General features: G+C 36.1%; 1 protein-coding gene across 16 annotated transcripts in view; it reads right to left on the bottom strand.

The window, feature by feature from the left end:
- Positions 1-1,934: 1,934 nt before the first annotated feature.
- LOC105481081 (polypyrimidine tract binding protein 3) overlaps positions 1,935-17,691 on the bottom strand; it is a 117,749-nt gene continuing 101,992 nt past the window's right edge. For 8 of the 16 annotated variants that reach the window (XM_071078168.1, XM_071078167.1, XM_071078166.1 and 5 more), the window contains exons 9-14: positions 16,566-16,705; positions 15,945-15,978; positions 12,593-12,685; positions 11,611-11,827; positions 8,373-8,450; positions 7,696-8,223 (exon numbers count right to left, since the gene is read on the bottom strand). In XM_071078168.1, the coding sequence (XP_070934269.1) occupies positions 8,091-8,223; positions 8,373-8,450; positions 11,611-11,827; positions 12,593-12,685; positions 15,945-15,978; positions 16,566-16,705 (695 nt within the window). In that variant the 3' untranslated portion in view covers positions 7,696-8,090. Of the gene's footprint in view, positions 8,224-8,372; positions 8,451-11,610; positions 11,828-12,592; positions 12,686-15,944; positions 15,979-16,565; positions 16,706-17,691 lie in introns of all 16 variants that reach the window. The other 8 variants (XM_071078177.1, XM_071078179.1, XM_071078173.1 and 5 more) reach the window with 2 other exon arrangements.

Below are 17,691 nucleotides of genomic sequence, written 5' to 3' on the forward strand. Positions count from 1 at the left end.
TATTCCCAAAGAAATACTGAGTTTTTCCTGTTACCCTGTCTATATCCTTATAACAAATATAGGGATAGAAAAATTGAGAAGGCTGGGCACAGTGGCTCACCCCTGTAATCCCAGTGCTTCGTACTGTAATCTGAGAGGGGAGGATCGCTTGAGCCCAGGAGTTCAAGACTAGCCTAAGGAACAAAGTGAGACCCACTTTCTACACTAAGTAAAAAACTTAGCCAAGCACACACCTGTAGTCCCACCTACTTGGGAGCCTGAGGCAGAAGGGAGGCTTGAGCCCAGGAGAGTTTGAGGCTGCTTTAGCCTGGGCAACACAGTGAGACTCTGTCTCAAAAAAAAATAGAAAGAAAAATTGAAAAATAGACATATGAATCTGCTAGGAACATTAGAATCATTAACTTTTCTGGTTTTTTTATACTAGTAGAATTGGAAACTCTACATAGAACCCAGTGGCTCCAGAATGTGGTAATTCCAGCAAAACTATTACTAGTTTTACCACTTCAGCATAAATTCTTTTGATAAAAACACATAAAGTGATGAATTCCCATTACAGGTTGAAACAGACAACAGGAAAAAAGCTTTGATGTAGAAACAGTAGGACTACAAATAGGTCTATCACTCCTAACTATACCTAACCTGGCATCCCAGTTCAAGTATCACAAATGTTAGACATTAAATATTGGGCACAGCTTGTCTGACGACGTCCTTTTATTTGTACAATTGTCCTTTAAGTAATGGCATTTGTCTTAGAAATATATGGCTATTTATCTCTAAGAGTAAAAAGGAGAAATTATGGCAGGGTCTACATTCCTACATATTCACAACTAGCTGTAGGATAGTTATAGCCGTTATGTATTCTGAGAAGTACCTCAGAGAGTCCTCTTGATCCATTTTTGGGGATTCCTATTGAAGGCAAGAGTCTAAAAGTATTGTGTTTAATTTGTGGATTTAGGCTGACATTTCTACTACATTACACATTTCTAAAAGGTAAGTCACCACGTGCTTAACTCTGTATTTTTCCTAACACCTAGCTCAAGCGCCGGTACAATCAGTACTCGGTGAACTGAATGAATAAAACAGTGCTATGGGGCTGAATTTTGTGTCCCCCCACCCCAAATTCCTGTGTTGAAGTCCTAATCCCCAGAATCGCAGAATGTAACTATATTCCGAGACAGACTCTTTAAAGAATTAGAGCAAAATGAGATAATATGAGTGAGCCCTAATCTTTGACTGATGTCCTTATAAGAAGAGATTAGGACAGAGACACACTCAGAAGAGCTTGCAGAAGGCACAAGGAAAAGACAGCTATCGACAAACCAAGGAAAGGCACTGGAAGAAATCAACACTGCTGACACCTTGATTCATGGCCTGTGAGTCTCCGGAACTGTGAGAAACTCATTTCTGCTGTCTAAGCTACCCAGTCTGTGGGACTTTTTTATGGCAGTCCTAGCAAACTCATACAAACAGTAACTACGTTTTTTGTTAGTTTTCTCAAATTTAAAATGCGAAATGACATTTAAAAATTTTTCAGAAGTAGATAAGGCATTTTTACCCTTCATCAGAAACACTCTCACCACTTATTCAATGTCTTTAAGTTGCAGTGACGTATGATCACGTGGCTCTCAGGAGAAAACATAAGCACTCCAATACTGCGTACAGAACTTCAAGATCATAACCTTAGCAGCACTCACTCGGTAGCATGAAACTGCAACACCTGGGTGCAATAGAGGGCACTGAACCAAGTCACAGAAACCTGGGCTTCCTTGCTGTTAATTGGAAATTGAACTAGGTGGTCTCTTGGGTCACTGCATGACTCTTAATGATGGTTATAACCCCTCTGCTGAGTAAATAAGCATTTCACAGTCAATCGAGTTTATACAGGCCTCATTTAGTCATACAGTTATCTTTTCCTGATAAAAATGCCTCATGCGAAAATACATATTTATTTTTCTAGTAGTATTTATGGAGACCACAGATTTTACAAGTAAAAGCCAGCAAAGATTAGTAGTGATTACCTAATTTTCTATTCAAAATAAATTCCCACTTCCAAGCTAAAATATACAACGAATGCTAAGTCTAGACTTCTGCAATCCAACAATTCTTTAAAGATCTGAGAAGTAAAATGTTTGTCTAAGGAAAAGGAAGGTGGCATCAGCTGGTATCTGTGTTACCTTTTTAAAAGGGACACAAACTTGGTTTGAGATCACACCTTGTGTCTCAAAAGTGTATGTATACTAATGCCATAGGGAAGCCAACTACTGAACAAAACTGGAAATAGTGTTCCAATTGTAGTTTGGCACTGCAAATATGGGGAAAAAGAGAGAAAGAAAAAGGAGAGTGAGTGTGCAAGCAAGAAAGCATGCTAACATGCTCCGGCATTACAGGGCGGTGCCAGAGAAGGTGTGTCATAAAAAGATTAGGAAAGCACTTTGCTCCTCAAAATGAGAATTATTCCTAAATGAAGACAGAGACAGAAGATTTTGTGTTTTTCCCATTTTGAACACTGTTTGTGCTTGCTATTCTCTAACCATGACACGTTTAGATGGATGGCTATGGAAAAGAAAAGAAAATAGGACATCATTAGAATTACAGGTAAGACAAGGGGAAACCCAAAGTACAGACAAGAACACAGAAAAATTTTAAGAGAGTACAGATGTCATGACATTTATTAAAAGGCATGCTACAATGCTATATTTGTTAGGAAAAGAGATTAGAGATATCAAGTAATAGTCAGCAAATATACAAACTGAACGAAAATGGAATATACTGTAGTGTACAGAAGCTTGAATTAACCATGCACTACGCATTTAGAAAATATGGTTTTTAATATTTTATCTTCTCTTTGCATTTATAACATAATTCACTTCAACAATCACAGAATCCTTTTTTTCCAATGCCACAAACTCTGTTACAAATGAAAGCTGGTACTGCTGCTTATCCAAAATATACAAGACAATTGATGTTTTATATAAAAACCACTTTGTAAGTTCACTTGTTCCCAAAAACCTTTTTTTTCTTTTTTGGCCTTGTAAAAAAAAAATGTTGTTACAAATATTTACAGCATTTTCTTCTGTTAGATGAACATTCTTACAAACTGAAAAGGGGAACTTTGATGAACAGACCATGTAAAACACCAGACAATGTCAGAGGCTCCTAGCTGTGCTATTTTTTTTTTTTCTTAGATACAGTACTGGAAATGCCCATCAAACTCGTCATCCTAATCCATTCTGTTCACACTGTAACTCCCATTTTCTCTAAGTAGTCTATTCAACAGTAGGCAACAGAAAGTAAAGGCCGCTCTGCACTGGGTCTTCTTTCAGAAAGGAGCTTGGGGAAAATGCAAAATGCTTCACAGAGAGGAGTTAAAACCACAACAGTCAGTCTTTGGTCAGAGCAATGAGGTGACATTTTGATGCAAAACTTTGCTTGGTCAGCAATCTTTATAATTGGTACTTTCTGGATATGGGATGAATTTTTAAAAGATCTGGGAAACAATGGTAAGGGGGAAAAAAGGCCAGAGTATGATTTTTTTTAATGGCATCAAAAAAATAGCTATTTAAATATTTGTTATTACAACTACTACATAGATCCAAGAAGTGAAAATAACACAACAACAACAAATCAGTTGACGATGCTGATTTAAGCATGCCTTAGGCATCTTTCAATTATGACTATGATCACCAAGGTCACTGGACCAGACAAATATCCCTGTTCTCTGGAACATATGCCTCAGGTTACAAAAACTAAGGAAACTACCACAAAGATTTCAAGCAGCTCTATTCTTGGACCTGCACGATGCTCTATAATGAATATTATGTGATAAAGGCAAAAGTGTAACTGAGACTTCATTTCTACAGTTACGATTCTTTGCTTGGATAGATAGTTGGTGGGATGACATTCTTTTAAAACTATATAGTACATATTTCCTGAAAACCAGAATACTGATACTACTTTAGTCTCAAATAGGAAGAAAAGGTCAATTAAGACTACTGAAGAAGGCACATAAACTTTGGTCCTGTTTTTTTCTCCCACTATAAAACCCTTCAAACTAAGATTTTAATATTTTCTATATTTTAAACCACTCACAACTAGCTGTTAAAATTTGCTCTGAAAAAAGACTGCTAATAGTCTTGTAGATAACAACACAACTCTTTTAAAAGACAGCTGAGTTATATTTTCAAATTTTGTGCAATCTAAATTGTATTTCTTTTAGCACAATAGTAGAGTATTTTAAGTCTGGCAGTTTTATTCTTGTTAACAACAGATCAAGACAAAGGAAAGGTTAAGAAAAAGGCTTTATGCATCGTCATGCTGTCTCTTTTTGGTTTTAAAAGTAGCAGTACACACATTAGGTTTTCTAAGAGATCGGTGGGGAAAAACACATGTACTTTTGAGTTTGTCATTTTTTTGTCCAAAAATATCTCGTGGGAACAGAAGAGAAACTGCATGACAAAATGCTAAACATATAAGCATTGCTGTCTGATGGCATGGAGACACTGAAAAGAACAGAGAGCCAGGCGTGATGGTTCATGCCTGTAATCCCAGCACTATGGGGAGGTGGAGGCAGGAGAATCACTTGAGCCCAGGAGTTGGAGACCAGTCTGGGCAATATAGCGAGACCCCCAAAAATAAAATAAAATAAAATAAAAAGAAATTAAACAGAGGCGTTCATAGGAACCACTTCTCATCAACTAAAGCAGAATCCATGATCATCATACTAGCTGGAACCAAAAAAGGCCTTGCTCTCATAAGGAAACAGGCAGGCAGAAACGATATCTCCAAAAACTGAGCTCGGCAACTTTTAACAGCAAATCAGAAACATTACTTCAAATAACTGATTACAATATTTAGTCTTAAAGAATTTATGGCATTCTGTAAGAGCTACTGGGTAATTCTGATACTCTCCAGTAAGTATCAGTTAAGATACTGGGTCATTCTTCTATTTGTATGTTACACAAAGCACATTTTACTGCTATGCAAATTATTCAAATCTCAAAGTAAATCATTTTGGTGTAATTTGCTACTGTTAAATGTGTACTGCTATTTTTTAAAGTCCTGAATATATATACTTTGTGTAGAAGTCAAGACACCTTGAAAAGTGATGACAATACTCCTTAAAAATAAAGTAAATAAACTTAAAAATAGGATCCTATGGTAGATCAACAGAGAAAAATTAACCATTGCTAGAAGATACTGAATAAATGCATGCCAAAACAGAAATACACAGATCTAGTTTTTCCACCATCCTGATTTTTAATCTTTTTTACAAAAACTATGCCAACACAAATACTGTAGACCTCTATAATTCAAACAGCAAATAGCTTAATATGGACAACATCCATGTGCTACAGCTAATTTTAGACACAAACTGATGGTTTCAAACATGCTATTTTAAAACAAGAACACCCCACATCTCCAAATCTTAATTTGGTTAATTTTGTCAATAAATTAAAATGTATGTAATGTGCATATGTATATACAACTATAGAAGAGTGTATTTATGTATATACACTTATCTACACACACACATTCACACACACAAACACACCCCTACACAAATCCCTGAAAAGGATTCAAATGTTCTCTCGCAGACTTAAAAGGCCATTCCCTACTTCAAAATTACATTCAACATCACTATGATCTCCCTTCCGTTATTAGCAACTTTGCTACACTTATGCTGAATGTTATGAGAATCATGAATTAATAAATTACACAGTAATTCCTAACTTAAAGTAAATGAAATAACCCAATTTAACATGGCACTGAAAATTATAATAGTGCCTGTGTGGAAGGGAAAAAAAAAAAAGCAAATTTTGGGAGATTTTGCAAAGAAATTTTTTTCCTCCTTCATATACCCCTTGTGTCTAGGTAAAAATTTATTTCATAAGTAAAAAAACAAAAAAAAAACCCCACAACTACACACATGATTATATCTATCTATTGAACTAAACTGATCCATTTGAAAAGTCTTAACTTAGTATCCTTCCTTTCTATTCTACCAACTAAGTGTTGCTCAGTGGTGAGTGAATTCTGCTTTTTAAATAATCTGTATCATCTCTTGCAGTCTCTATTTTTCAGTAAAATTTCTTCTGTAAAAACCTCCCTATGTTCAAATTAATCACTAGGATACAGCAAAGAGATTGAGATTTTCTTAATTTTTAATTTTTAGAGAAGGGGTTGCACTATGTTCCAGGGCTGGAGTGGAGTGGCTATTCACAAATGTGATCATAGCACACTGCAGCCTCCAACTCCTGAGCTCAAGTGATCCTCTTGCCTGTAGCCTCCTGCCTATAGGCTCAGCCTGTAGCTGGGACTACAGGCACACACCACCATGCCCAGCAAGATGTTCTTTATTCTTTTAAAAGTTGAGATGAGACACTTTCATAATCTGAAAAGTGTAAAAGGGGTAGACAAAAAATGACCCTTTTGACTACTTCTGCTTTAAAAAATTCTGATCAAGAATTGAAGGAATAATAGCAGTTTCTTATTAAAAAGAAACCATTTTACATTATACAATCACTGAAGCAACATTAAAATGTACTCTTACATTCAACGAAAAAGAGAGGGACAGAGCATGAGAAATAACCCACCTTCTCATACTCCAAATATGTGGGCACTCAGTAATGAAGTCACATTAACAAAGAAAAGCAAGTTCTTGCTTGAGGACTGAGAAAAACCAAGTAATCCTGAGACAAATTCTGATGGGTGATAAAGATGAAACTGAGATTGCACTCTATAGCCCCAAATTGATATGCAATAACCCCTATCAGTCACAATGTAAAGAGGCCTACAGGTGTGCACTGAATTATTCCCAAAACCATTCACCCCCCACACCGTCTCTGCACCAAGCACCAAAAATTTGATAAAAACTATTACTTATTGAAAACCACTTAAAATTGCAATGAAAAAAATGTTAAATCCTTACCAAAACAGAGAAAGGAAAAATAAAATGCTTACCAAGCCCACAATATAGTTTTCCAGATATTTAAACTCTAACCTATTGTATCTTAAGCACATAATAAGGCACATAATAAGAAATTAAGTAAATACACAGTAATTCTGAGTATTAGAGATTATAGTGGTACAAAAAACCCTTGAGATTAATTTTTTTCTAAAAGAAGACCTTACCAAAAATAACTTTTAAAAAATCTGTCAAACCATATGATAGACCTGAATATTTTCCTTAAGACTGTAAACTTTTTTTCTGAAAACAATTATAAAAAAGTAGTTTATAAGTAGGATTATTTTTCTTTAAAATTTTCCAAGATCATATTACTTGACAAATAAGTGTCATTTTGAAATTTAAAACATGATTTTTTTTGTAATAAAATTATTAGTTATTCTGACATCTTCTTAACAGATCCTAGTTGGATTCCACTTAATTTCCCTGGGGACAGCTGAGACACTGCATTTTTCCAAATAGTCTTAAAAAGTTAAAGATAGGCATTATTTAAAGGAGTGTCTTACAGTGAAAAAAAGAAATCATTCAAAGAAAACATGCAGGTTTATAAATCTGCTTCCAACACAACTCAATGTGTTTATGCATAATAACCATCAATATATGGCAAAGATCTGATGGACTCTGTAAGTGAATATAATTTCCTACAAGAGTCAGACTTCTGATTCACAAGGTTAATAACTTGGTCATAAGTGATTTAAATTACTTACATCAAGTAATTTTAGAAGTCTGTGTTTAAATTTTTTTTAAGTACAAATGAGTTTAGAAATGTTGTATAAGGCTGACCTGGACCCAAACTAAAACAAAGTTAATCCTCTTCAAATCTAACTTAATAGAGGGAATAAAATTATTGGGGAAAAAAAACAAACAAACCATTGTTTCCTGATTTTCTTTTTCCTGAAGGTTATTTTTGTAGAAACCATGGTAAAAACGGAAAAGAAACCTTTGACTGGCAAGGGGGGATATAGAAAAAAAGAACATCCATTGATTTTTAAAATATACTTGAATATCAAACTCAGAAAGAGTTATTTTTGTCAAAGAGGCAAAATTGGTCTTGAGCTGCTTCAGTCTATGTCTGAAGGTTTTACTGAAATTATGGTCCAGTTTTAGGAAAAAATTCACAGAAAAGTCAGATTGTAGATTTTGAGAAGGAAACTCTGAGGTGGTGATTTTCTCCAAGGTCATGGTTATGAAGCTCAATGAGGGCCTGAATTGCTTCTTCCACAGATCCCAACTGAATGAGTGCCATTTTGCGATCTTTCCTGAAAATGGTACAAGAAATACAGAAAGTATTTAGAATGAATTTTGCTTCCAAACTCCTTCCCCCATCAGAAGACTTCACTGAACTACCTTTAAAATTTGCATACCATATTAAATAATTTTAATGTATTTCTTGAAAGCAAAGACTTACTGAAAGAATTTAAAAGCCTTCACTGAACATCCAGCTTCTATGAAAAGGTTCTTCAGATCATCCACTGTAACAGAAGGGCTGTGAAAACATCAGAGGGAGTCAACTACCTGGGCCCCATTCTCAAGTGAAGCAGATTAACTCTTGCAATCATCAAATCTCTAAAGTACATTTCAAACAGAATTACTAAACCATATGACAAAGACTTGATTTGGAAGTTCCCTGAAAGATGTTCAAAAACTGACATGTATCCTCAAGCAATGGAATTTTGTCTCAATCCTTGCAAAAGACATGCGCAGGTATATAAAGGGCAAGAAAAATCTTTCTATATTCTTTTTTCTTTTAAATGTAGCTGGGCCTGGAATCTATATTTATTCTTATTAGTCATACCACTGGCTTCAGTAATCAACTGTAGTACTTCCAAAGTTTCCCAGCTCTGACTTGTCTGCTACAGTCTGGAGTTCCACATTTTCAACTGTTTGCAGGGTAATTCTGAATGTATGTGGCTGCCAGGCTCTACGGTGGCCCCCAATTATTCCTGCCTGCTTATATTCATGCCCTTGTTTATTCCCCTCCCATAGAAAACAGAGGTATCCTCTGTAAACACTTAGGATACTTGTAGAAATGACAATGTGTGACTTCTGAAGCCGAGAGACATTGTGGTTTCCACTATGTCCTCTCCTGAATCATCAGCTTTGGAAGGACACCATCAAGACATTATGGAAAAGTCCTCATGACAAGGAACTGGGGCCTTTGGTCAACAAACATGCACACGACTAAGCCATTTTGGAAATGGATCCTTTACCTCCAGATGACCACATCCTTGCCTCGCATCTTGATTGCAACCTTATGACAGACTCAGCCAAAGCCACCCAGCTAAGCCACTTCTAGATTCCTGACTCGCAGTAACGGTATGAGATAATACACCTTTACTACTGCGTTAAGTTGTTAAGTTTGGGGTGATGTGTTACACAGCCATACATAACTAATATAGTGGTCTATCACATGACAGTCAACTGACTAAAAGTAGATTCATCTCACAACTGCCAACGAGGACAGTATGGCAGAACAATCATTAGCTCTGTAGGAAGACAGACCTGAGTTCACGTTCTATTCCTCACTCACTTGTATATCACTTTGAGTAAATTATTTAACCTAAATCTCAGTTTCATTAATACAATGAAAATACTGACCTTACTTCAAAGGTTATTATGGATAATAATGCCAACAACAACATGGAATAGTGGATACCAGGAGCTGGGAGTTAGGAGGAAAAAGGTGGTTACTGCTTAATGGGTACAGAGTTTCAGTTTGGGATGATGAAAAGGTTCTACAGAGGGACAGAGGTGACAGTTGCAAAATAATGTGTAAAGTACTTAATGTGAATGTATACTGGACTGTACACTTAAAAATAGTTAAAACTGTAATTTTTACATTATGTGTATTTTATCACAATGTTTTTTTAAAAAGGTTGTTATGGAGATTAAATGAGGCAACATGTGTAAAGCACCAGTACAGTACCCAGAACTTGAAAGAATAATATCCTTTCCTCTCCTTCCTACATGTCCTCTGTAGGTTGCAACTAGAGTCCAGCTCCTGCATGATGTGATATATTTAAAAAGCTAACAACAAAGCTGGGCACAGTGGTTCATGTCTCTAATCCCAACACTGTGGGAGGCAGATTGTTTGAGCTCAGGAGTTAAGAGATCTGCCTGGGCAGATGGTGAAACTGTCTCTACAAAAAAATACAAAAAATTAGCTGGGCATGCCTACACCTGTAGTTCCAGCTACTTGGAAAGCTGAAGTGGGAAGATCACTTGAGACTGGGAGGCAGAGGATGCAGTGAGCTGAGATCATACCACTGCACTACAGCCTGGGCAACAGAGGGAGACTCTGTCTCAAAAAAAATCTATTAATTAAAAAAAATTAAAAGCTAATGATGACAGGTGCCTGCCTCAGTATCTAATTGTTGTCCATTTACCCTACACTCCACCGTAACGAGCTGCTAAATTTCTTGGTCCATGTAATCTACTTTTTTTTTTCCCTTGACTCTACCAGTTTCCTGGCTGGTATGAGGTTTGATCCATTGCCCAACTTGGATTCAAGGTTTCTCCATGTAGCCTAACTGGAGACCAGCAGGGAGGCTGGATATTCACATTCTTCTGAATAATTATTCTCTATTCCTATTCACTTCCCATTCTCATTCTCAATAATGTTCCGGACTTCACCCCTCTCTACACCTTCAAGTTTTTCAATTTTTACACACACACACACACATCCCCCGCAGCTTTTATCTTTTTTCCAAAGCTTATCCCCCTTTATGTATTAGTTCAAATTATACAAAACTGCCATTTTTTTGTTGTTGTTTTAACAATTTCCAAAGTCCATGAACAAAACTGCCATTTTTGTAGATTAAGGACTTCAACAATTAGGACAGAGATTGCCAAGTATTTTCTTTAAAGGGCCAGACAGTAAATATCTTAAGCTGTATGGGCCATATCGTCTCTGCTGTAACTAATCAGTTTTGCTGCTGTAGCTCAAAAGCAGCCATAAATAACATGAAAGTGAATGAGTACAGCTATATTACATGAAACTTTATAAAAGGTGAAATTTGAATTTTATATAATTTTCTCGTATCACAAAATATTTTGCTTCCATTTTAAAACGTAAAAATCATTCTTAGCTCATAGGCCATACAAAAACAGCCACAGGCTACAGGTTGTCAATCCCTGAGTTTGAAGATAACTAAAGCACACATACAACACTGGTTAATAAAGAGACCTGTATAGTGGCTACAGGAAAATAACTTTTAGCTTTTAAGTAATTAACATATCTATGGCTTTACAGCTTGTACATAAAAAGTACAAAATCCATTTTTACCAAATTCTTAGATACACAATTTACTTGATTTTGTTATATTGGTTAACATAAGAGTCATTACTTCTTCAAAGGGATGGACAAATATGTGCCAATGGAATACTTCTGCCTAAAATTATTTTTATGACTTTTTTATAACTGAAAAATAACTAGTTGTGAATTCTCCATTTGGAAATAAAATTTTAAAACAGGTATCTTTCTATTTTAGAGTGTAGGATTGGAGATAACCTTCTGAAGGCATGATGGCAAATAAAGACCAGGACAACTGCTAGGTTAGAACAATTTCAGAGGTTTTAACCTCTCCCAAATCACATACTGTAGATTATTAATCATCTAAGTGATTAATAACTTATTAGGTACATACGGAATGTTGGAAAGATGCAGAGTGGCTGATGGTGGAAAGATATTCTGGAAGTTTTTAGAGCCTGGCTTTTTAAAGCGATGCAAAGGACTATTGCTGAAATCCTTAGTCAGACCTTGGTCTTCTTGTCCCTCTCGAGGAAGCTGTACTGCTTGATGTTTGGACAGTGTAGCACGAAGCACTTTCCCATAAAGTCTCTGACCACTTAGATGGTTCATTGCTAGCGCATGGGAAGAAAATTTTTAAAGTTCAAGTATTAGGATAGATTTCTCAGTAATATCTGTCAACATTACCATAAACTATTTTTATGTAGTTATTTAAAACTGTATTGCCAGTTTGAGGGTGAAAAGGGTTTCAAAACCCCAAAACCCTTAAGGAGATATGTTAAATGACTTTATTTTACTATAAGAAAAGCGATTTAAAACAAACAAAAAATATTTTCTGAGCAGAGTGCTATGAAGTTTCAGAGTGCCTGGAACACAGTAAGTATTCATGAAATGGTTACTGAATATATTAGTTTTCTCTCAAGCAAGGCATTTTTATAAGAAATTTTGAGTAAAACTTTACAGCTTTTTTAACAGTGAAGCCATTGAACCCTTTCTTGCATCATCATTACAAAGTTTGCCCAAACTTTTAAGCCACTCAATGGTTACAGAAAACTTAATTTGGAAGGAAAAGAAATAAATAAAATAAATAAAACAAATCATGCTTATTAAACTTAATGGAAAAACCCTAGGGTCAAAGCTCTAGACATTAACAATATGTTCAAGTAGACAAATGAACTTCAGACTTAAAAGAGTAATGAATATTTTTTAATCTTAACATATAGACAGATGCTTTATGAAGGCATTATCACAAGGAGGTGTTCTTTTACAAAATCATATTCCTACTAGCTGTGTTTGTTTATTTTGAAGGAAAATTCACACACAGAAGGGGCAACAGAAGGGGCAAGTTCGCATTATTATTAATTATTAATCATTAGTACCTAGCTGAGCTTGATTTGCATCTGCCATCTGAACCAAGGCATTTTCTTTCTTATTAAACATAATCTTCACTCGATGTACATCACCATAGACTCCTAATTAAAACAAAACAAAATACTGTGTTTAATGTCTGATTGTGTTGTGTTTAATCAATTTTACTAATACACTTAAAGAAGGCATTTCTTATACTATAAACTCTCCCTTGGCAATTCCATATATACACTTGCAAATTTTTATCTCTTCCAAGTTCCAGATCTATTCATGTACTTACTCTTTTTCACTTGGACAACCCATAAACACTCTAAACTTATTACGTCCCAAAATGATTCATCCCCCCTTTCCTCTCCCCACTCCCAGTATTCACTAAGGCTGTAGATAAATACCATCATTCACACAGTTGCTCCAGTCAGACACCTGGGAGTCATCTTTTGACTTCTTCCTTTCCTCAAACCCTCACACCCACCCAATCAATCACCAGCACCCATTGATTCTATGGTGTAAATATCTCTCACATTTTTCCACCTCTCCCAATCCTCACTACCATCAAAGCTATCAACACCATTTCATACCGGGACTACCACAACCTAATTGATTCTAAATGATCTTATTACCCTTGATTTTTCTACCCTAGTGTTCCCCAAAGTGGGTCCCATATCCTAAAAGACGGGTAAAATGATTCACTGGGGTATGGAAAGATAATAATCCAACTCTTATCTATACTACTCTGTTTATATAAACCAATATAAAAAACCCACAGTTTTTGAATTTTTAATATATAGATAAAATTAAAGCCAACAGGTTTTAGTTGTCAATTCCAGTCTCACTTGATTTATTCATTCAGTGTATTACAATATATTTCAGTTGATGTGCTACAGAGTATCATCAATATTATAAAAATAAGATCTTTCAGCAGGGCACAGTGGCTCACACCTGTAATCCCAGCACTTTGGGAGGCCGAGGTGGGTGAATCACTTGAGGTCAGGAGTTCGAGACCAGCCTGGCCAACATGGTGAAACCTCGTCTCTACCAAAAAATACAAAACTTATCCAGGCATGGTGGCGCACACCTGCAGTCCCAGCTACTCATGAGGCTGAGGTGGGAAAAGTACTTGAACCTGGGAGTGGAGGTTGCAGTGAGCCAAGATTGTGCCACTGTACTCCAGCCTGGGTGACAGAAAGACTCTGTCTCAAAAAAAAAAAAAAAAAAAAAAAAAAAAAAAAGATCTTTCAATAGTTGCTAGCTGCATCATTATCATACTAATGGCACTTTAAAAATTTAAAACAGAGACAAGTATTCCGAATTTGCTACCCTTCTCAGAAATAACTAGATGGTGACATAACTATTCTTTAAAAACTAAACATCCACAATTTGTTTTACAAAATGTGGATGTTTATTTTTTGTAGAGATGGGGTCTAACTATCTGGCCCAGGTTGGTCTCGAACAATCCAATCCTCCCGCCTTGGCCTCCCAAAGTGTTGGGATTACAGGCATGAGCTACTGCACCCAGCTGTTTATTAAATGAGTGAGAAATTAACTACTTTTAGTATGAAACATGCTTTGGCTAGAAAAGAGTCATATTAAAATGTATTATTAATACATGATTTTATTACTGAAAATTACACACATCAATCATTAATAAAAAGTTTTATAGTGACTGCAAATGAGCATGAGGAATTTCTTTGGGGCAATGAAAATTTTCTAAAATTGGACTGTGGTGATAGCCACACAACTGTGAATTTACTAAAAATCTTTTGAGTTGTAAATCCAAAGCATGTAAACTGTATGGTTGTAAATTACATCTAAAAAAATTCCATTTAAAAAAACCTATCAGCCAGGTGCTGTGGCTTGCACTTATAATCCTAGCTACTCGGAAGGCTGAGGGAGGAGGACTGCTTGAGCCCAAGAGTTTGAGACTACAGTGAGCTATGATCACGCCTTTGCGCTCCAGCCTGGGCAACAGAGTGAGATCCTGTCTCTAAAACTATCACATTCAAAAAATTTGGAAACAATTTTCTATCTTATTTTAAAAATCTTACAAATGAAGCATACCAGTGAGTTTTAACTCTATTTGTTAGACATATTCAAATATAACAGTTTTCAAGATCCACTGATTTAAGAGGAAAAAATCTAACTTTTCTAGATAAAACATGACAAACATTGGTGGATTACATGAAAAAACTAATGAAATAATTATTGAAGTACAGCAATAATGAAACCCCTGCATTTAGATTATATATCTTTATGATTTATCTTCTTCAGCTATGACAAACATTAAAATCAAGTAGTAAAATAATCTACCCTTGGAATACTGAATCAAAATGAAAACAAGGATTTTTTTTTTTTTTTTTTTTTTTTTTTTTTGAGACGGAGTCTCCTCTGTCGCCCAGGCTGGAGTGCTGTGGCCAGATCTCAGCTCACTGCAAGCTCCGCCTCCCGGGTTTACGCCATTCTCCTGCCTCAGCCTCCGAGTAGCTGGGATTACAGGCGCCCGCCACCTCGCCCGGCTAGTTTTTTGTATTTTTTTAGTAGAGACGGGGTTTCACCGGGTTAGCCTGGATGGTCTCGATCTCCTGACCTTGTGATCCACCCGTCTCGGCCTCCCAAAGTGCTGGGATTACAGGCTTGAGCCACCGCGCCCGGCCGAAAACAAGGATTTTTAATAATATCAAAGCATATTAAATCATACTGTTCATTAAATGTTAATCTTTTTATGGAAAAATAAACTCATTAATAAAAATCTTTAAAATAGTAAATATTGCTTATTTCATTGTTCTCGTATTTCCATGCTGTTAGAAAGTTTGGAGACTATTTTAAAAACCTGAATCGCACTATGCCACTCTCTTCCCTTAAAACTGTTCAATGGCTTCCGATTGTTCTTAGGTAAAAGCCAAACTCCTTAAAAAAGCTTTCAACAGCTCTTCACGATTTTGACCCTATGCAGCTGTCCACCTTTACCAGGTCTCTGTTATGCTCGCCTATGCTCACCACTGGGCTTCCTTCACTTCCATGTACCAGGACCCATCTCTCCCTTCTCCCCTCCTCTGTGAAGGCACTGCCCCCACTTTCTGCCTGGCTGATTCTCACTCATGTTTAACAAGTCAGTTTAACTATCATTTCTATTGAGTCCCTCTGCTAGGTTAGGTCTCCCTGCATTACACTCCCTTTACAAAACCTCTATTTCCCATATTATAAATATATTTCAGTTTATGTGCTACTTACTAACTACTTACTAAGTCTGTTTTATCCTCAGTGTCAACACAATACTTGGCACATAGAAGTAATTAATAAATATTACTAAATAAGGTGCTTAATTCGCACCTGTAGACAATATTAAAATAGCAAAAATGAACTTACCAAATAGGATAAAAAGCCCATGTGGTGTGATAAGCTGTAAAAACACAAAATAAGTGGCTGACAATAATTTAAGGAAAACTTGAAAATAAGTTTATACTGTAATGACAGTTGTTTTTATTTTAAAGCATGGTTTTATATGCTTCTTCTGTATATACTAGTGATGAATTTTAATACAAGTTCTTAAAACAAACTTAAGCATTTTAATTTGAATACAACCCTGGATCAGAAGTTACCATGGCTGGGCACGGTGGCTCACACCTGTAATCCCAGCACTTTGGGAGGCTGAGGTGGGTGGATCGCTTGAGCCCAGGAACTTGAGACCAGCCTGGGCAACACAGCAAGATCCTGTTTCTACAAAAGAATAATAATAATAAAAAAATTAGCCAGGTGTGGTAGTGGGCGCCTGTAGTCCTGGCTACTTGAGAGCCTGAGGTGGGAGGATCACTTGAGCCCAGGAAGCAGAGGTCGTAGTGAGTGACTGCAGCACCACACTTGAGCCTGAGTGAAAGAGTGAAACCCTTTCTCAAAAAAAATAAAAATAAAAAAGAAAGAAAAGAAAGAAAAAAGCGCTACCATACCTTCTCCTGAAAGACTATTTACATATAATACTTTTCAACTCACATCAGGATTGAGATTCGTGACGAGTAGAACAGAATTTCCTGGTATACCACTAGCCCCAGGAATGGCCATCCTTCCAGTGACAGCAGAGGAGGTGATTGTGAGAGGACCAAGAGCTCCAGGAACAGCTGGAACTGATAGACCTTTTAAAAATACCAGAAGTATTTCATATTCTAATTATCTGAAGAATTGTAACACTTGATAGAATTTAAGTAAATAAAGAGGACAGGAAAAATACAGAAAGAAAATGTGTCACAGCTACCATAAAGATACTGAAGGCCAGTTTTCTGCCCTGCACAGTCTGTCTGCAAGCTGAGCTCCTCATCTGTAGACATTATTATACTTAGTGCTCTATTATTCACACAGTACTCTGCAGAGTAACTGAACTCACTGAGCCTAACGCTGTTAGGCTTTTCAGAGGGTCTGTCAACTACAAACACTCCCTCTGTTTCTTACGATAGATATATCCTAATTCATACTGACTTCTACCATAAAATCAGATGTGTATTTTTTTAAAGTCCTTCAGCAGAAGTCAAAAACATGCATGCTAGGTAGTGCTATATGACATTTTATACGGGAAAAACATTTTGTGACTATATAAAATGCTATATAAATATTATTTTGACCAAAATAGAAATTTACAAAATTCAATATTCTTTTGTAGCAGAAATGTTCTGAGCTCTCTACTTCTCTAGGTATTATGGAAATACTGAAAGCTCAGTAACACCAGAATACTGACACTATACTTAAAACAGCACACTTTCCCACTATATTGTGTTCTCAGCTTAAAAACTGTCTAAGGTAAAACTTCTAGTTTATGCAAAATGAACCAATTCCTTAATTTAATGATTCTTTAAAATAAACAGTCTGGCCACTTTACCACATATCATGTAATTAAATGATAATATATTTTACATTCAGCCTATTCTGCTTGACAATCTAAGAAGGTCATAACTACCATCACCCATACTGCTGAATTTTAAAACTGTGCAGACCACATTCCCAGGCTGAATACTATTGCACAAAATCAATAGCCCTCACATGACATATTCCCATGCCCCAGCAGTCCAACCCTGACACTTTTGCATAACTTTTGCTGTTTGTATGTCTGTTATACATGAGCTAAGAG

This window comes from Macaca nemestrina, chromosome 14 (genome assembly GCF_043159975.1).
Source record: "Macaca nemestrina isolate mMacNem1 chromosome 14, mMacNem.hap1, whole genome shotgun sequence".
Taxonomy (NCBI): domain Eukaryota; kingdom Metazoa; phylum Chordata; class Mammalia; order Primates; family Cercopithecidae; genus Macaca; species Macaca nemestrina.